Source organism: Meles meles, chromosome 15 (assembly GCF_922984935.1).
Source record: "Meles meles chromosome 15, mMelMel3.1 paternal haplotype, whole genome shotgun sequence".
NCBI classification, from domain to species: domain Eukaryota; kingdom Metazoa; phylum Chordata; class Mammalia; order Carnivora; family Mustelidae; genus Meles; species Meles meles.
In genome coordinates, this window is record NC_060080.1 from 61809864 (window position 1) to 61828125 (window position 18262).

The following is an 18262-nucleotide window of genomic DNA, read 5'->3' on the forward strand; positions in this document are numbered from 1 at the left end:
ATTATTAAGCCTAATAACTTAAGAGCTTAGAAAAACAAAAATATTTTACTATAGGACTCTAATTTATGTGGTTTAAAGTTTATTTTTCAAGTTATATGTAAATAAAATTAAAAAAAATAAAACCAATTCACAAAGAAAATTAAATAATACCTTCTAATTCTTATGAAGGACATAAAATGGCACTTTTTTACATGGTTATGGGTATGATGAGTAGAGACTAAATACTAAAATTTTCTTACTATCAATAAATAGGAAAAACAGGTAAAATCTTTCATTAAAAAAATCTAAACACTAGCAATGGCTACTTAGTTATTTTTAACAGTAAGAAACTTTGTTTCTAGACATTCATCAAATATAAATTAGTAAATGTAATGAAAAGGATTCTTAAGACTACAATGTGTTTATTAACATATTTAAAAATAATTTAAGAATAAGTTTAGATAATGCATCGAAACTACTGCTTCAAAAATTATGTACTCCTTGAGTTTACTTTCCTTTGAAAATTATATCACCTCAAAAAGCAGTATCAGTGTGATGCACAACTACCTTCACAGCATTACAAAAGAGAACAAGTAGAAAGAGATATGCTGGCCTACAATATGAATTTAATGTGTTCGATTACCTTTCTAATACAAAAAAATAACATTTGAAACAAAACTGGGCTACCAGAACAAGGATTATTAACCAACATTCTTGTTAAGGTCAAAGGAATTTAAGTAACTTTGCAAATTGTTCTTCCAAAGAAATTATGGTCAAAATATAAACAGGTAATGGGTGGTATAACGAAGCATAATGTTTCTGTGGCTTTTGGGTCTGCAATATGAAATACTAGATAATTCCAGTAAAAAATTATCTGATAAATTTTGTGCTACACAAACAAAATTATTGGTTAAAAATCTATGTGAATAAATTTAAAATCCCTGAACTATACACTTCAGAAGAGTGAATTTTTCTTATCGTGGTAAAGTACACATAACATAAAATCTATCATGTTAGCTCTTTTAAGTGTACAGTTCAATGGCATTAAGAACATTCACATTGTTGTACAATCATCACCATCATCCATCTCCAGAACTTTTTCAAAAGGGTAAATCTTATGGCATATGAATTATATGTGAATAAAACTGTTAAAATACAGAAAGGAACTTTCAGATATGAAAATATTCTATATCTTTGTGTGATAATTGCATGGTGTACCCATTTGTTAAAATTCATCAAGGTGAATACTTAAAATATGTCTAATTTATTATATGTAAAATATGCTAATCAAAACTTGCAATATACTGAAAGGTGTATTCTAATTTTTAAATGTTTCTATAATGAGAATTTTATTCCAATGGCTCTAAAATATAGATCTAGTTTAAAAAAATTGGAAACTAATGGAAGATATTCTTCTTTGGGTTTTAAAATTTGGTTAAAGTTTTATATTAGTAGAGGGTATTCCTAATATTTACAAATATGAAAATGAATTTTTATAAAGGAAAACTGTAGTCCCATTTAATTATAACATGAATAAGCCACATTTAGCCACCAAGCAATTGTTATAGTTCAATACATGAACTACCCTTTATTCCAACAATTTGAACAATTGTGTAATGTAAAGTTCCTAAATTATGGTAACTGATGTATACAATCACCAATCATATATTTTATAACTTAAAGTTGATATTCATATTAAATCTTATCTAGCAAAGAACCAGCCTCCTACCCTTCAGATTCTTCAGTCTTTTCTCCACCATTACGAGTAGTACAATTTTCACTTTCTGAAGAACAATTCCTTGTGGAAGCTATACTATGTCTTCCTTAAATACAGAAACAAACATACAAAAACAAAGGGGGAGGTTAGCGTTTCTAGCTGAGAGCGGGTTTTTACTTACTGAATGGTTATACGTAAATGCATGATTTCCAAGGCTAGTTTAAGTTGGTACTCTGTTAGGTGGCATTATCCCTTAATATTTCTAAAGGTATACAGAAGAAACAATAGAAAAAAAGGATCACACATTGCTAACATTACACTCAAGATTTAAAAAATGATGTGGTGTGAATGAACAGGGGTCAAGTGTTCAAAAGCTAACAATAGAGTTCTCTCTTTCTGAAGCAGTTTTTCATATCAGTATTCTGACTGCTGCTGCTGAGATTTAAATCACTCAGTACACTCAGGGTTTCTAAAATCAGCTATTATTTCCAACTGCAGAAAACATCTTTTCTATCCTGCCAGTGTCATTTGAAGCTAATGTTGACTACGTAAAAGGTAGATAATATGAGGAACAAGCCACATTTTCTCAGTAAAAAAAAGTAAGTAGAAAGTGTAGGTCAAATCTCTTTAAATTTATAACATAATCAGGCTAACAGACTGGAGTAGTAAATTTTGATATAATAAAAAAGTTTTTTTGGTGATAGTGTTTGACCTGCATATTAACATTAAAACATTTTTCAGATAGCAAAGACACATTTCTAAAAATCAGGAAGATATAAATCCTAATAGACTTCCTGGCAATGTTTATATTAGCCTTTAAAAAAATAAAGTTGATTGAAATGCATATTTTGCAAAATTATCATAAGGACAAGTACTGCATTTTATTTTCAAACCTTACCAGTTTTGGATATTGCATCTTGACCAACCAGAGTCTCCTGAAATTCTCCCTGCATGTCAAGAAGGGAGGATTTGATATACGTGGCTAAAGTTTCCACAGGACTTTCTCCAGCAGCCATTAAGGGACTATACTGGTTGTCAACAGGTGAACTTCCACTGCTCTTCAGTTCATCAAACCTTTTTGCACACTGTAATGACATAAAAGGAAGGAAATGCAAGTCTTTTTTTTTTTTTGAAAGATTTATTTATTTATTTATTTGACAGAGAGAGAGAGAGAGAGAGGTATCACAAGTAGGCAAAGAGGCAGGCAGAGAGAGAGGGGGAAGCAGGCTCCCCACTGAGCAGGGAGCCCGATACAGGCCTTGATCCCAGGACCTTGAGATCATGACCTGAGCTGAAGGCAGAGGCTTAACCCACTGAGCCACCCAGGCACCTGGAAATGCAGGTCTTTCTTAATTAAAAAATAAGATTCATTTCTTGCCTTCTGTTTGGTGATATTTTTCTATAATCATTTTTTACAAGTGGATTCCAATCTGCTGGGTAATACTAGAAAACTGTACAAAAGCTTCTGACTTTTTTCTTTTTTAAAAATTTTTGAGAGGAAGAGAGCATAGGCGCATGTGTGTAAGCAGGGAGTGTGGTAGTGGTTGGGGGAGATGAGGAGCAAAGGGAGAGGGGGAGAGAGAATCTTAAGCAGGCCTGTGAAACCAGATCTCATGACCCTGAGGTGGTCATCTAAGCCAAAACCAAGAGTTAGATGCTTAACCAATTCTGATACCTGGAGCCCACAGAACTTTTTGTTTTTTTTTTTTTTATTTTTATTTTTTTTTTAAGATTTTATGTATTTATTTGACAGAGAGAGATCACAAGTAGGCAGAGCAGCAGGCAGAGAGAGTGAGAGGGAAGCAGAGAGCCCGATGTGGGACTTGATCCCAGGACCCTGAGATCATGACCTGAGCCGAAGGCAGCGGCTTAAACCACTGAGCCACCCAGGCGCCCTTTTTTTTTTTTTTTTTAAAGATTTTATTTATTTATTTGACAGACAGAGATCACAAGTAGGCAGAGAGGCAGGCAGAGAGAGAGGAGGAAGCAGGCTCCCTGCCGAGCAGAGAGCCCAATGTGGGGCTCCATCCCAGGACCCAGGGACCATGACCCGAGCTGAAGGCAGAGGATTTAACCCACTGAGTCACCCAGGCGCCCCAACTTTTCTGTATGTTTGAAGATATTCACAATAAAAAGTCAAAACAGTAGTTGAATTCAGTTTGCCTCATTTTAAAACCTAACAAGTTTCAAAACTTAACCAAAAGGTTTGAAAAAGGGGCACCTGGGTGACTCAGTCGTTAGGCTTGGGCTCAAGTTGTGGTCCCGGGGTCCTGAGAAGGAGCCCTGCATTGGGCTCCCTGCTCAGCGGGGAGCCTGCTTCTCCCTCTCCCAGGCTTGTGTTCCCTCTTGCTGTGTGTCTCTCTCTCAAATAAATAAATAAATAAAATCTTAAAAAAAAAAAAAAAAAGGTGTGAAAAAGTATAAATTAGGTAGTGAAAAAAAAGTTTCTCATCATTTCACAAAGACTTATAACTGACTGCAAGTAATTTCTTGTGGGTATTGATTTTCTTGACTGCAAAGGAAGATTGTGGGGGGCGCCTGAGAGCCTCAGTCAGTTAAGTGTCTGCCTTGCGCTCAGGTCATGAACCCAGGGCCTGCGATGGAGCCCCACTTCGATTTGTTGCGGGCTCACTGCTCAGCAGGGAGTCTGCTTCTCCCTCTCCCTCCTTTTGCTGCTTTCTCTTGCTTTTGCTCTCTCTCAAATAAATAAAATCTTAAAAAAAAAAAAAAAGATGGTGGAACTTTCTGCAAGTATTTACTGAGTGTATATGATGGACCAGGGCAATGGTGAATATGCTTTAAATTCACTGGGGAGGGGCGCCTGGGTAGTTCAGTCGTTAAGCATATGCCTTTGGCTCAGGTCATTATCCCAAGATCCTGGGATGAAATCCACACTGGGCTCCCTGCTCAGCGGAAGCCTGCTTCTCCCTCTCCCACTCCCCCTGCTTGTGTTCCCTCTCTCACTGTGTCTTTCTCTATGTCAAAAAAAAAAAAAAAATCTACTGGGGAAAAATCATTAATGTCATTTCTACTTCTAGAGAACCTGGAGATGATTCACCCACTTTAGAGTTCCTATTAACTGCAAAAATTCTGAGGTGTTTCTCAAAATAGTTTTCATGGATGAATTACCAGAAATCAAAGAATGTAAGAATTAGATTTTAAGTTTTGATTCTGAGCATAAAATTAATAAAATCACCTAAATCATCGGGATGACAGTATTTCAGTACCTATTTGCTTTTCTGTTTATAATTAAGTTGTACCAAGAAATGTTTTGAATGTCTAAGGCTAATTTTTAAAAGGAAAAAGATAGGGAAGGGACTCTGTAGAGGAGAGAGGTACTGGTGTCCGGGGAAGGCAAGTAACCTCACGGTACAATGTAAGGCTTCATAGTAGGTTAAATAGGGAAAAGTGGGAAAAAAAGAATGAAGTCTTTGAAAGGCACATGGCAATACAGGTTGAATGCAAAAAATTATGTGCCACAACTGACCATACAATATTTGCTTAGTAATCAGCAATTTAACTTCGGCAAACACTATTACTTACCACATTCGGTAACCATTTTTAGTTTGAATTTTGTTGTTTTTAGGTTTCATTTGTGTCCACTGTATGTAAATTTGCTTAAAGGTGTATAGGTGTGTTTACAACTAATATTGTTAGTGCACATTTAATTTATATTATAATAAAAATAATTTAAGTCAACACTGGGAGTTTTCAAGTTTTTTCCTTTAAAAAGTTCCGTTCCTTATTCAAGTTTGAGAAGCACAGCCTTAGGGATTTAATAATATATAATTTGATTTACAAAAAATTTATCTACCCATAATTTTACAGTATCAATTCTGTTACTTAAAATTAGATATTAATGAATTTTCAGTTGTTATATAAACAACTGATTTTAAACATACCAGGTGGGCTAATATGTAATTTATGTAGTTTGTATCTAGTCAATCATATCATATGCACATTCAGTATTCATGCACATGAATTTATAAGACTCAAAATTTTTTTCCTTTCTTAGAAGACGTTTCTTTAAATTGATCATTTTCTGATTTTTCCAGAAACAATCTAGGGGATGGTTAGTTACCTCTTTGGGTGTTAATCCAGGCACAAGCCTTGCTACAGTTTCCCAGTTGATGGTCTGATGGATTCCAATTAATGGATAAAGGATCATGTCCAACACCATTTGGTTGTTATTGTTCAAGAAATTGTTGTTCTCTGAATATCCACGACTCATCTTTAAGAACTAGAAATAAAGACAAATAGGTATATTTACCTCTGAAATCCAAGAGTTTTTATAACATTATAAATCAGTTACAATTTACTCCTAAGAGTTATATGCTATCTGTAAAGGAAAAATAAAACTGACCTAAAATAAATAGAATATACAGCTCAAATCTCTTCAAATATTATAGCATTTGAATATTATGGATTGATGGATGGATAGACACAGAGGATGGACAGATGGATAAATTATCGGATAAAAAAGTATAATAAAATATTAATGGCAGAAAATAAGTGATAGGTATATAGGGGTTCACTATAACAGTTTTTTAAACTTTGCTGTATGTTTAAAGTTTTTCATAAAAAGCATTGAGGGAAAAGTTGAATAATATATATTTTTCAAAAAAAAAATCCCTAATTGTGTTTGATTTATGCCTCGATTAGCAATTCATGGATGGTAGAGTTTAACTAAAAACAAAAAACAACAACAAAAATATATCCTGGTTAAAAGAATTGTAATTTCATTCTAGTCCTAAGCAGTATTTGGTTTTTTCTTCTGTGAGTGAATGTCCATGCTACAATGAAGGCTGAGTATATTTAATTTTTACTAATGTAATCAAATGAAACTTAAAAACAAGTTACTCTGACATTATATGATAAGCATAATCATTGTCATTGTGCCATGTGATTTTTAGTTATAAATGGTGGGACATTCTATTAACAATTAAAATCAGTTATTTCTCTATGTTTGAGGCAACTTTTTTTTTTTTAAGATTTTATTTATTTATTTGACACAGAGAGAGAGAAATCACAAGCAGGCAGAGAGACAGGCAGAGGGAGAGAGGGAAGCAGGCTCCCCGCCCAGCAGAGAGCCTGATGCAGGGCTCCATCCCAGGATCCTGAGATCGTGACCTGAGAGGAAGGCAGAGGCTTAACCCAGTGAGCCACTCAGGCATCCCAGTGACTCAGTGGGTTAAGCCTCTGCCTTCGGCTCAGGTCATGGTCCCAGGGTTCTGGGATCGAGCCCCGCATCGGGCTCTCTGCTCAGCGGGGAGCCTGCTTTCCCTTCTCTGTCTGCCTCCTTGCCTACTTGTGATCTCTGTCTGTCAAATAAATAAATAAAATCTTAAAAAAAAAAAAAAATCTCTCTCTCTCTCCTGCACAATGGAGGCTTCTCTTGCTTTGTTAACCTGGCTCCCCACCCAACCACATCCTCTAGTTCAATCCAGGAGCCTTGGAATAACATATCCAGCTACCAAGGGTGTCCAATATGTTCAGGCAATGTAATTAACAAGAAAAAAAGGCTCTAGAGGTGCCTGACCGGCTCAGTCAGTTAGGTCCAACTCTTGATTTCATCTTCATTCACGATCTCAGTGGAGAGTCTGCCTCTCTCCTCCTTCAGGGCTAATTCCTCCCCTCCCCCATGCATTCTCTCTAAAATACATAAATAAGGGGCGCCAGGGTGGCTCAGTGGGTTAAGTTTCTGCCTTTTCCTCCTGTCATGACCTTGGGGTCCTGAGACGGAGCACTGCGTGGGCTTGCTGCTCAGTGGGGAGTCTGGTTCTCCCTCTCCCTCTACCCCCCCAATCATGCATAAGTTCCCTCTCAAATAAAATCATTTTTAAAAAGGCTGTAGATGGGTTCCCAAATGGACGTAGTTTAATAAACATTTAGTGATATGTGATAAGCCAATAAATATGGCACGGTCCCCATCCTCAAAGAGTTTATGGTCTGGTGAGGGATACTAGCAGTCAAACAGATAACTTTAATATCATTTGCTGAGAGCCAAAGCAGAGGGCCATGGAGGGAGGGACAAAGTTAGAACACATAATAGCTGTTACTGAGTACAGTTGGCCCTTGAACAACACAGGTTTGAACTGTGGAAGTCCACTTATACCCATACTTTTTTTGGTACAGTACTCTAAATGTATTTCCTCTTCCTTATGATTTTCTTAATAACATTTTTTTCTCTCTAGCTAACTTTTTAAATAAGAATACAGTATATAATACATATATAAAATATGTGTTAATAGACTGTTTATGTTGCTAATAAGGTTTCTGGTCAAGAGCAGACTATTAGTACTTAAATTTGGGGGGAGTCGATAGTTATGCAAGTATTTTTGACTGTGGGGGATCAGTACCCTCAACCCCTGCACTTTCAAGGGTCAATTTAATAATTTTAGTTTAATAAAATGCAGTTTAATAATTGTAAAACATTTCCTTGAGCCCAGTTGAAAATAGATTTTACAGAGCTTTATTGTTCTCCACTTGTATGCCCAGCACATCATCACTACTCATACCTCATACCACACAATTTGAGATGTATGTTAGGACTAGGGTATTTTATTATAATTTGTGGACGTCAGTAGAAAACAGTCTAATACAGAATTCAGGGCAGGGATTGGGTGCTGTTTGTTTTTTTTTCTTCACTTCCAAAAAGATTCATTTAAGATTTCTAAAATATTTATTGTGCAGGCACCTGGATGGCTCATTCGGTTGGGCATCTGCCTTGACTCAGGTCTTGATACCGGGGTCCTGGGATTGTGTCCCCTGGCTGCTTCTACCTCTCCCTCTGCCGCCTGCCATGCTATCTGGCTCACTCTCCCAAATAAATAAACACAATCTTTAAAAATGAAAAAAAAAAAAAAAAAAAGAGTGAATGAATGAAATATTTACTGTGTCCTGCAATGTACTGGTACCTGTTAGCTAATCAAAAATATTGTTCATATCAAATACTTAAAAACGTGTATGTATATTTCAGATGTGATACTCATTTATAATATACAAGGTATTCTTATAAATTCCATTGAAATAGCTGTCACAGTGCACTCTATTCCAGAAAACAAGTATACATTTATCAAAGACTGTGGCAGTAAGAAAAAATTTGAAGCTCAAATTACACTACTACTAAATCCACTCCCAATTTCATTAAAAAAAAAAGTTTTTTTAGATGTTAATGTTTAAGGTGAAACATGTTATTTAGCAGAAATAAAAATTCTATTTAATGCACTACGCTTTTTAAGGAGATTCCTCATGTTCTCATGAGGAGACCCCCACCCCATTCCCACAAACTTGGTTTACTTAAACGTATTAAAACCAATCTAATTAAATTAATCTAATTAATTAATTAAGACCAAAGAGAAGTCCGCGACTGGCATGTGACTTTTTTTCTTTTTTCAAATATAAAAAGGCTTTTGTAAGCTGCTTCTTTCGGTGGAGGAAAGGTGAGAAACGAAGGGGCCATTATCCGGTATGTCAGGTCAAAGGCCTTGGGCATAACAGAAGGTGGGAAAGTATTAAACAGAGTCATCCCAAGAGAGAAGACTTGTGCCCAGCCTTGCTGACCACAAACGGGAATCGGGGCAGTTGGCATTCACCGTGAAGGAGAAAATAAAATCACATCTGAAGCCCAGGACGAAGAGATCAAAGCCCTGCAAACCTTCGGCGCAGAGGCTCACTTCAAGGCTCCCGAGGTTCCCGAGCCTGTGGTGTGGCCGCCTCCCCCTTTCAGGCAGAAACTCTCCCGGCGCGGAGCAGGGGGAGCGGACAAAAGCTACGGGCAGCGCGCCGAGGCTGAGGGAAGATGCGGACGGAGACACCGGGCGCGGCTTGGCGGGCAGACGCCGGGGTTCCCTGCGCTGGTGCGCGGGCGGGGCGGGCGGCAGGGACCCGGGGCTGGCAGGGCCTGCGAATTGCAGGCTGCGCGCGGGGACGTTCGCGGGCGTTTGGGCTAGCGGGACCCCCGCCGGGACCCGCGGGGAAGGAGGCCGCGGCGGGAAGCCGCTGACTGCCCGCGGTCCCGCCCCTTGCCGCACTTCCCGCCCCCCGCCGGCACCCGAGGCCCCTCGGCGTCTCGCTCACCTGCCCAGGGCCGCCGTGGCCCTCGCTGCGCCTCCGTCACCTGCAGCGGCCGGCACAGCTAGCGCTCGCGCCCTGAAGCTCCAGCTACCCCGCCCGCCAGCCCCGCCAAGCCCCGCCAAGCCCCGCGAAGCCCAGCCACTGCGCTCACGTTCACGGTCCCTCCCGTGGGCCGGGTAGCGCCCCCCCACCGCACCGCCTCACCAATCACAGGCCAGCGCCACAGCGGCGGAGCCAATGAGTAACGAGCTCCTGCAGGACTGGGGGCGGGTGGCCAGACGAGAGGTGGAGGCTCGGGGCCGCCGCGCCTTGCCTTTGCCTTCCCCTTCCCCCTCTCCCTTTCACTCTCGGGCGTGTCGCAGTGCAGCGTCCCCACCCTCCCAGCGTCTTGTCTCTTAGCAACTAGATCCTGCCGGCGGGATCTTAAGTGACCAACTCTGAATCCAGAAGAAACGGAAACGGGAGAGAAAAGAAGTCGGATAAAGATTGAATAGCTGGGGGCGCCTGGGTGGCTCAGTGGGTTAAAGCCTCTGCCTTCAGCTCAGGTCATGGTCCCAGGGTCCTGGGATCGAGCCCCGCATCGGGCTCTCTGCTTGGCAGGGAGCCTGCTTCCTCCTCTCTCTCTGCGTGCCTCTCTGCCTAGTTGTGATTTCTCTCTGTCAAAAAAATAAAAAAAAAAAAAAATTAAAAAAAAAAAAAAAGAGTCTCTTTCTAAAAAAAAAAAAAAAAAAAAAAAAAAGATTGAATAGCTGGCGCTGTAGGTCACTTTAGTATACCTGTTTAGGTTAGGTAGAATGGGAAAGTTGTATTGTTTGAGGGACACCAAAAGTATCGTGGGGGAGGCATTGTCCTTATCAGGAAGCATCTCCTGAAAAAGGTAAATAGCTCTGGGTCACAAATTCAGTTTTCATTAACATTAATAGTGTGTTGTTGTGGTGAATGCTATTACTGGGAACCCGGTAAGATATATAAGGTTTAGTTCTGTAAGGGTAAGTATTACGTTCCAATTACTTTTATTTCCACTTGCAAAGTATCTGTTCTGAGAACAAAAACTCAACGTTAGAATCAGAAAGGACTGTAAAAGGGGCACCTGGGAGGCTCAGTGGATTAAGCCGCTGCCTTGGGCTCAGGTCATGATCTCAGGGTCCTGGGATCGAACCCCGCATCGGGCTCTCTGCTCCGCAGGGAGCCTGCTTCCTCCTCTCTCTCTGCCTGCCTCTCTGCCTACTTGTGATCTGTCAAATGAATTAAAAAAAAAAAAAAAACTTTAAAAAAAAAAAAGGGTCACTTCGGTGGCTCAGTTAGGCGTCGGACTCTTGGTTTCCGCTCAGGTTGTAATCTCAGGGTCTTGAGATCAAGCCCTCCTGGGGCTCCTTCCTCAGCAGAGAGTCTGCTAGAGATTCTCTTTCCCTATTCCCTGCCTCTTCCCCTGCTCTCTCTCTCTTTAAAATAAATAAATCTTTTACTAAAAAGAGAGAGAGAGAGAAGGACAGGGTTGCTTGAGGCACTGGTCGGTTGAGCGTGACTCTTAAAATATTTTATTTATTTGAGAGAGAGAGAGAATGAGAGACTGAGCATGAGAAGGGAGAGGTCAGAAGAGGGAGAAGCAGACTCCCCGCCAAGCAGGGAGCCCGGTGCGGGAGTTGGTTCTGGGACTCCAGGATCATGACCTGAGCCGAAGGCAGTTGCTTAACCAATGGAGCCACCCGGGCGCCCCGAGCGACTGACTCTTGAATTTGGTCTCAGAGTTGTGGAGTTGAGATCCCTGGCTGGCTCCCCTGCTAGATGGGGAGTCTGCTTGAGATTCTCTCCCTCTCCCGTTGCCCCTCTCCACCAGCCCCACTTGCTTGCTTGCTTTCAAATGAATAAATAATCTTTTTAAAAAGAGAGAGAGAAAAAAAAGAAGTAAAGCCCTATCCAAACTAATAATTACTATCATGAGATCTGATGATTAAGTGGCTAACGGTATATCAGGAGTTTTTTGTGATTATATCACCTCTTACTTTCTACAAATCTTTTACTATTTTTTTTTCCGCAGAGACCCTGAAGCTAAGAAAACTGTATTTAGGTAAATTCTTAAAGAGAAGCTACTTGCCCTCTACTTCTTTTCTTTCTGCTGGGGTTGAACTCAGTTGTGATGGTGGTGAACCAGTTTAAACCATGAGGATTAGAAGGACTCATGTGATTGCAGAGTGAGAACATAGAAGAAACCTTGGCCCTGAATTACCCTGTAAAGTGACGCTGCCTAACAGGGCCCTAGATTGCTTGACTACCGCTGGACTGTTATATGAGAAAAAAAGTGCATTATCTTTTTTTAGCTACTGTATTTTTTTGGATATTACAGAAGGTTAGGGTAGTCCCGAAAAGGGAAAGCTTGATCCCTGAAAGTGGTTGCTACAATAACAAAGATCTAAGCTATGCATGGCATCGGCAGCTAGAAGCATATTGTAGGCTAGAAGGCTGGTGACTCTTCCCATGTGTAGGAAAGTGTCATTTGTGTTAACTTGGAAGGCAGATTATCAAGCCTATAGCTCTGAGGAAAGGAGTTTAGATAAGGTCAGAATTTAAGTTTGAGTTGGCTGACAGTGCTTGCCTTTAGCAAGGTTCAATAAAAAGAAGTCAGTTAATGATCCACAGTTTGCAAGCAGAGCTAGAGAATGGAGCTCTAGTACCAGACCCCAATCGTAACATTTGCTCCTGCTGTTGATCCACATACCAACATGCCATCTCTGAGGAATCAGTTCAGGTACTTAATGTTTGAAGCTTTTCCTTACCACTCTTGTCTTTTCTAGAGAAATATCCTTTTACAGAATGACAGAGCAAGAGAGAATCCTTGAAAGATGGATTTCTTCAATCTTTTTATTCCAAGATGGTTTAAGCCACTTGTCCAAGGTCAAATAGCCAGTTCATTAGGGCCCAATGATCTCTGCCCAAGGAAAAATCTTTGGCATTGTACAGATGTTCCTTCCTGAGGCCTTTTATGCAGAATGGGTAATTTTATCTAAGATTTCCATCTACTTCCCCCTGCTCACCAAGTCTAACCCTTTTATGTTTATAAGCTCATCTCTCCCTCTATTAGTTTTAGTACAGACTAAGTTGCTTTAACACAAACCCTAAATACAGTGGTTTAAACACAAATAAAGTTTATTTTCCTCTCAAATTACAGTAAAGGTGGGTGCTCCAGAGCTGGCATGGCTGCTTTGCCATTACTGATGCACAACTTCTATTTCTGAGTCTAAAATGGTGCAGAGGAAATGTGGGATAGTAACAAAAGGCAGTCCAGTTTGCCATGGCGGGGGGGGGGGGGGGGGGGTGGCAAGGAGACAGGTTAAAACAACCTCTAAAATCGGTAAGAAATAGCAGGATGAGCACATTATTTAGAAATAAGGTAAAAAGAGGGGTATCTGGGTGGCTCAGTTGGTTAAGTGTCTGCCTTTGGCTCAGGTCATGATCTCGAGGTCCTGGGATGGAGCCCCATGTCCAAGCTCCCTGCTCAGCAGGGAGTCTACTTCTCTCTCTCCCTCTCCCCCCCACCCGCTTGTGCTCACTCTTTTTTTTCTTTTTAAAGATTTTATTTATTTATTTGACAGAGAGATGACAAGTAGGCAGAGAGGCAGGCAGAGAGAGAGGAGGAAGCAGGCTCCCTGCTGAGCAGAGAGCCGATTGCGGGGCTCAGTCCCGGAACTCCGGGATCATGACCTGAGCCGAAGGCAGAGGCCTTAACCCACTGAGCCACCCAGGCGCCCCTGTTCACTCTTTCTCTAATAATTTTTTTTTTAAAGTAGGTAAAAACAGAGGAGAAAAAAATTAAAGGCGATTGCTCCTGGGATCGGGAGTTGGGAGGAACTACTTTATTTCCCCCTCCCTTTCTACTTCATTTCCCCCTCCCTTTCTAAAATCAATGTAACATAATTCCCTATTCCATTTTTCCACATGGAAACATTTTTCCAGAATGACACTCAGGTGCTTATTTTTCCTACTTTTGCTTCTAACTGCTTCTCAGGGGAGGAGTGTTCGCTGATTAGTGAGTTTGAAAGATTTGTACAGATGTAATTTTCTACCCCCTCTGCACTCTCACTAGATCACATACGTAGAGTGAAGGTGCTTTCTGATGTTTTCCTGAACACTTATAAGTTAGGTGGGTTACTCTGAGACTGGATGGATAGTTGAATTCAGGGAAATATTAACAAATTCTGTGCCATGGCCTCCAAAATAGCCATAACATAAAGTTCATAGACAACAAGTCTCACTTGTCTTTTCAAGGTCTTCAATCAGCTGTTTATAGTCTCTTCGTTTTTGTTGTTCCTGTTGTTCAGTAAGCTCTATGCCCAACATGGGGCTTGAACTCATGATCCCAATTATCAAGAGTCACATGCTCTACTACTAAGGCAGCCAGCCACCCCCAGTCTCTTATTCTTAAAAATAAGCAGACAACCAAAGTTCAGCAGAAACCTTGAGGAAAATATTTATCATGAAAGATAAAGATAAACAACGGGGGGGGGGGAGATAGACTATGTAGGAAAATGCAAACCTCAAAATAAAGAGAAGCATCAGTTCAGACTTGTGCAGAATGACTCAAGAGAACTATAGAGTGATGCTTTCTTTATAGCATATTTTTAACCTGACTGAGCCTAGGTGAACCTGGCCTAGATTATTAGCTGTACTTGGTTAGCCAAACCACGTGCTGAAGAACTCCTCACTCTTTTCCTTCAAGCCCTGTTCCCCTGATCATTTGAGGAGACACAAGTGTTCTGCTTTGATCTACTCCTGAGAGCTGAAGTAAAAGCAGGGGAAAAGAAAAAAAAGGCAGGAACTCAAAAGCAGAAATGCCCAAGCAGCTCACTCCCCTAGACTGTGTTACAGGCAGATACTCAGTTCTAATAGCTGACACTTTCCAAAACTAACTATGGATAACCCTAAGTTTCCCAAGATTTGCTCAGGACCTTGCCCAGTGACTCCTACAGAAAAGGTCCTTGTAAATTCTCAGGTTCCACGTCTCTGCAATGAGGAATGAGGTCAGTTACCAATCCAACCTTACTCAGTGAAGTCTAAAAGCCTGTATTTTTTCTTTATACAAAACAAACATGCTGCTGAATAAATAGCTGGCACTCCATATTTATCTTAACTCAATAGATTTCCAAGGAAATTGTGCTAAGGAGAAGGTAAAACCAAGATCATTTTTCCATACAGAGAGAGAATGGGTTTCGTTAACTCCTTTCCTTTAATGACTAGCTGGAGAAACAGTTGGATTCCTACTACATACTGTATCCAAAAATAAATTCCAAATTAAATTAAAGACCTAAATGTAAATGGTGAAGCTATAAAACTGAAAGAAGAACAAGACTTAAAAGCACAACTGGAAAAGATTTCTATTCCAAGAACGTCACCAAAAACAAGAATGAACAAATGACAAGACTAAGTTATTTACAATGTCTGAACCTGACAAGAGAGTGTCATGTCTAAAATGTATAAAAAATTTCTTTTACCACATAATCAGTGGAAAAGATAAAAACCTAATAGAAAAAGGGGCAAATTAGAAGTATTATTCATAGAATGGAAAACCAGAATGACTAAAAGCGTATGCCTACCCTCATTAGTAATCAGACAATGCAGATGGGACAAAACAGTTTCACACATACCAGATTAACAAAAATCAGAAAATGTCAGGTGCTCCTGAAGGTATAGACAAAATGAAACCCTCGTGTCTTGCTGGTTCAGGCATAAAGTGGTACAACCTTTCCTGAGAAAAATTCAGCCTTACCTGAAATTAAATATGTACATATCCTAAAACCAAGCCATTCCACTCTAGGACATATATCCCATAGAAACTACAGGGAAGGTTCATAAGAAGACACGTACAAGTCTGTAGAAGGTGGAACAGCTGGGAACAACTTAAGAATCTATGACTAGAGGAAAAGATTGTACGTGAATGCAGTAGAACATGCACCAGTCAGGAGCACGTTATATAAGGTAACATGAATAGTCTTAAAACCTAATATTTTATGAAAGTTAGGAGCAAAATGAGATTTTTACCACAGTATCATTTATATAGAAAATATAAACATATATAGTTTTTCCAAATAAATACATCCAAAATTTGGAAAATGGCTTGGAAGGATAAACATTAAGTATAGTAGGGAATAAAGAGTATGGATTTGCAGGCAGGAGAGGAATAAAAACTAGTAAGGTGAAATACAATAGAACAAAAGTGTAGCCTTTCCAGACCAAGGGTATGGGTGTCATAAATAAAGAGTATGACCAATGACTGACTCAATTCTGAACACCTGAGATCCTTACAAACCAAAACACTTACTTTACATGAGCAGAAACACTGTTAATAATGTTTAAACATTATTTCTTTAAATGTGAAGAACTATCCATGGGGCATTTGGTTAAGTATTCCACAGGATTCATGCATTTGCTGACTTATGAACTGAACAAACAGTTCATTCTCCCAAATAAGATAAGCCAAATAAAAAACTGATATGAAAGAACATTTCAAGGCAATGCTAAAAAAACAAAACTCCTTGTGTTGAATAAATATTCCAATGTGTTTTTCTGCATTAAGCCATTCTCGTATTCAGCAAAATAATTTTAAATTACATCTTGGGCAAAGTTAAAAGTACAAGTGAACTTTGATTCTTAATTAAGTATATGCAATTCTAAAATTCAAGATAGATATAAATTCTTCGTGACATTTTTCAGGATGTAAGGAGTTTCAATATATACAGAAAAATTTACAAAACATATATACTTGCTGTAACGTCGTACTTTTGATTTTGCTTTACATTTTTTAAGAGCACTCTCTCAGGAGGCAGATGTAGCAGCTATCCCCAATGTTGTCAATGAGGAAACAAAAAATAATTGTGAGTTAAGTCTTAGAGTAAGTTCATAGTGATATTCCGACGAATATCTAGATTTCCCAAAACCTAGATTTGTGGTCTTGTTTTATTTATAACCCTCTAGGTAATTGTTATGTAAATGTAAATCTGATATTTTTCTTTAAATCACAAGGAAATAGAACTGGTCTGCAGTAGTTAATATACACAATATGAAGAAAAATACACTTTTTAGATTAATGTAATCTAATTTAAATTTAATTAATTTTAGATTAATCCTGCAAAAAGAGTTAAATTTATCTCCAAAGAAGTGTCAACCAAGTTTAATATACTTTTATTTGTCCAGTAAAAGTAACTTCACAACCTATTAAAAATAAAATTTTAATTGAAGAACAATTTCTGTTCCTTTTCCATTAAAGAAAGCGTAAGATAAAGGACAGCTGTATTCAAGTAAATGTATAATTATGACATAATGACAGACTGAATCAAGTATCCAAATAAATGTTAAAACATAAAAATTTATAGTCCTGTTACCTTTTCCTTTCTAAACTGATAAAATACCATCAGAAAAAAAATGTACATGAAACTTTTCTTATTGTAACTTGTGATTTATTGTTCTATTTAATTGAAAATGTTTTGGTTTCAGTTAGTAATTTCTGTAAAGTAGTACTTAAATGAGTTCCTAAAAACAGTATTAGAGCTGTGAACATTACATTTAATCTCATCCAAAAAACTATACTAAAACTGTCATGATAAAAAAGGGTTATAAAATTTCTCTGCTTTTTTCCTTTTCCAGAATTCTAATAGAAAAGGAATTTTCAGACACAAATAGTTATCAGTCAGATAATGTATACTGCAATTTAGTGTACTTAGCTGCAAACCAAAGAAAAGTGAAATTGTTTTTGTCATTCATTCTGTGCTATACTCTTCTCCCTACACACCTTTAATAGTAGTCAAAATTCTATCCTAGAGATTCACCTTTTCTAGTCTAAATAGTGCTGACTCAACATTTTACCCTCACTTCATCTCTAGCAATCAATTTAGATGTCTCAACATCAAATTTAATAATCTGTTTTATTGAAAATTGTTTCAAGGGCTAAATTTCCATAAAGTACTCTAACAAAAAAAAAAGCAGAATCTGTAACTGTAGAACACAAATGTAAAATAATATACAAGAAACTTTATCTCAACTTAAAGACTAAATATCTGGGTGTTAAAAAATAGGCCTAAGATAAAGAAATTTTGTGTATTCTGCTCTTCTTGGGTGTTCAGTATATTTCTGTAACCTCAGAACCTTAGTTCAGAGTTTTATTCAAGTCCTCTGTTTCCTTATTGATCCTCCATTAGTTTTCCTATCATATTAAAGGTGATGTTTTGAAGGCTTAAAAAAAAAAAAAAAAAAAAAAAAAAGATAAAGAAATTTTACTATCAAATAATTTTTTTCTACATGGGGTCAATATTTATATTTTAAATTATATATTATTTACACTGTCCTTTTAAAATAGAGGTTCCCAAAAATCCTTCAGTAAAATTCTATGCTGAGTATGTATTTGGTTCTTACATGTTTTTGTGTGAACTGTTCTAGATTTATTTGATGAACATAAAGTCTATAAAAAAATGAAAATAATCAAAATCCTTATCAAATAATTCC

General features: G+C 38.4%; 1 protein-coding gene across 5 annotated transcripts in view; it reads right to left on the minus strand.

Moving 5' to 3' along the window:
* SANBR (SANT and BTB domain regulator of CSR) overlaps positions 1–9914 on the minus strand; it is a 54029-nt gene extending 44115 nt beyond the window's left edge. For 2 of the 5 annotated variants that reach the window (XR_006815164.1, XM_045979973.1), the window contains exons 1-4: positions 9354–9745; positions 5778–5936; positions 2595–2781; positions 1709–1802 (exon numbers count right to left, since the gene is read on the minus strand). Coding sequence is in view for 3 of the 5 variants with exons in the window: in XM_045979973.1 (XP_045835929.1) it covers positions 1709–1802; positions 2595–2781; positions 5778–5927 (431 nt within the window). In the remaining 2 variants the exon portion in view is untranslated. Of the gene's footprint in view, positions 1–1708; positions 1803–2594; positions 2782–5777; positions 5937–9353; positions 9746–9775 lie in introns of those variants that run through there. The other 3 variants (XM_045979974.1, XM_045979975.1, XM_045979976.1) reach the window with 3 other exon arrangements.
* Between the last annotated feature and the right edge of the window lie 8348 nt (positions 9915–18262).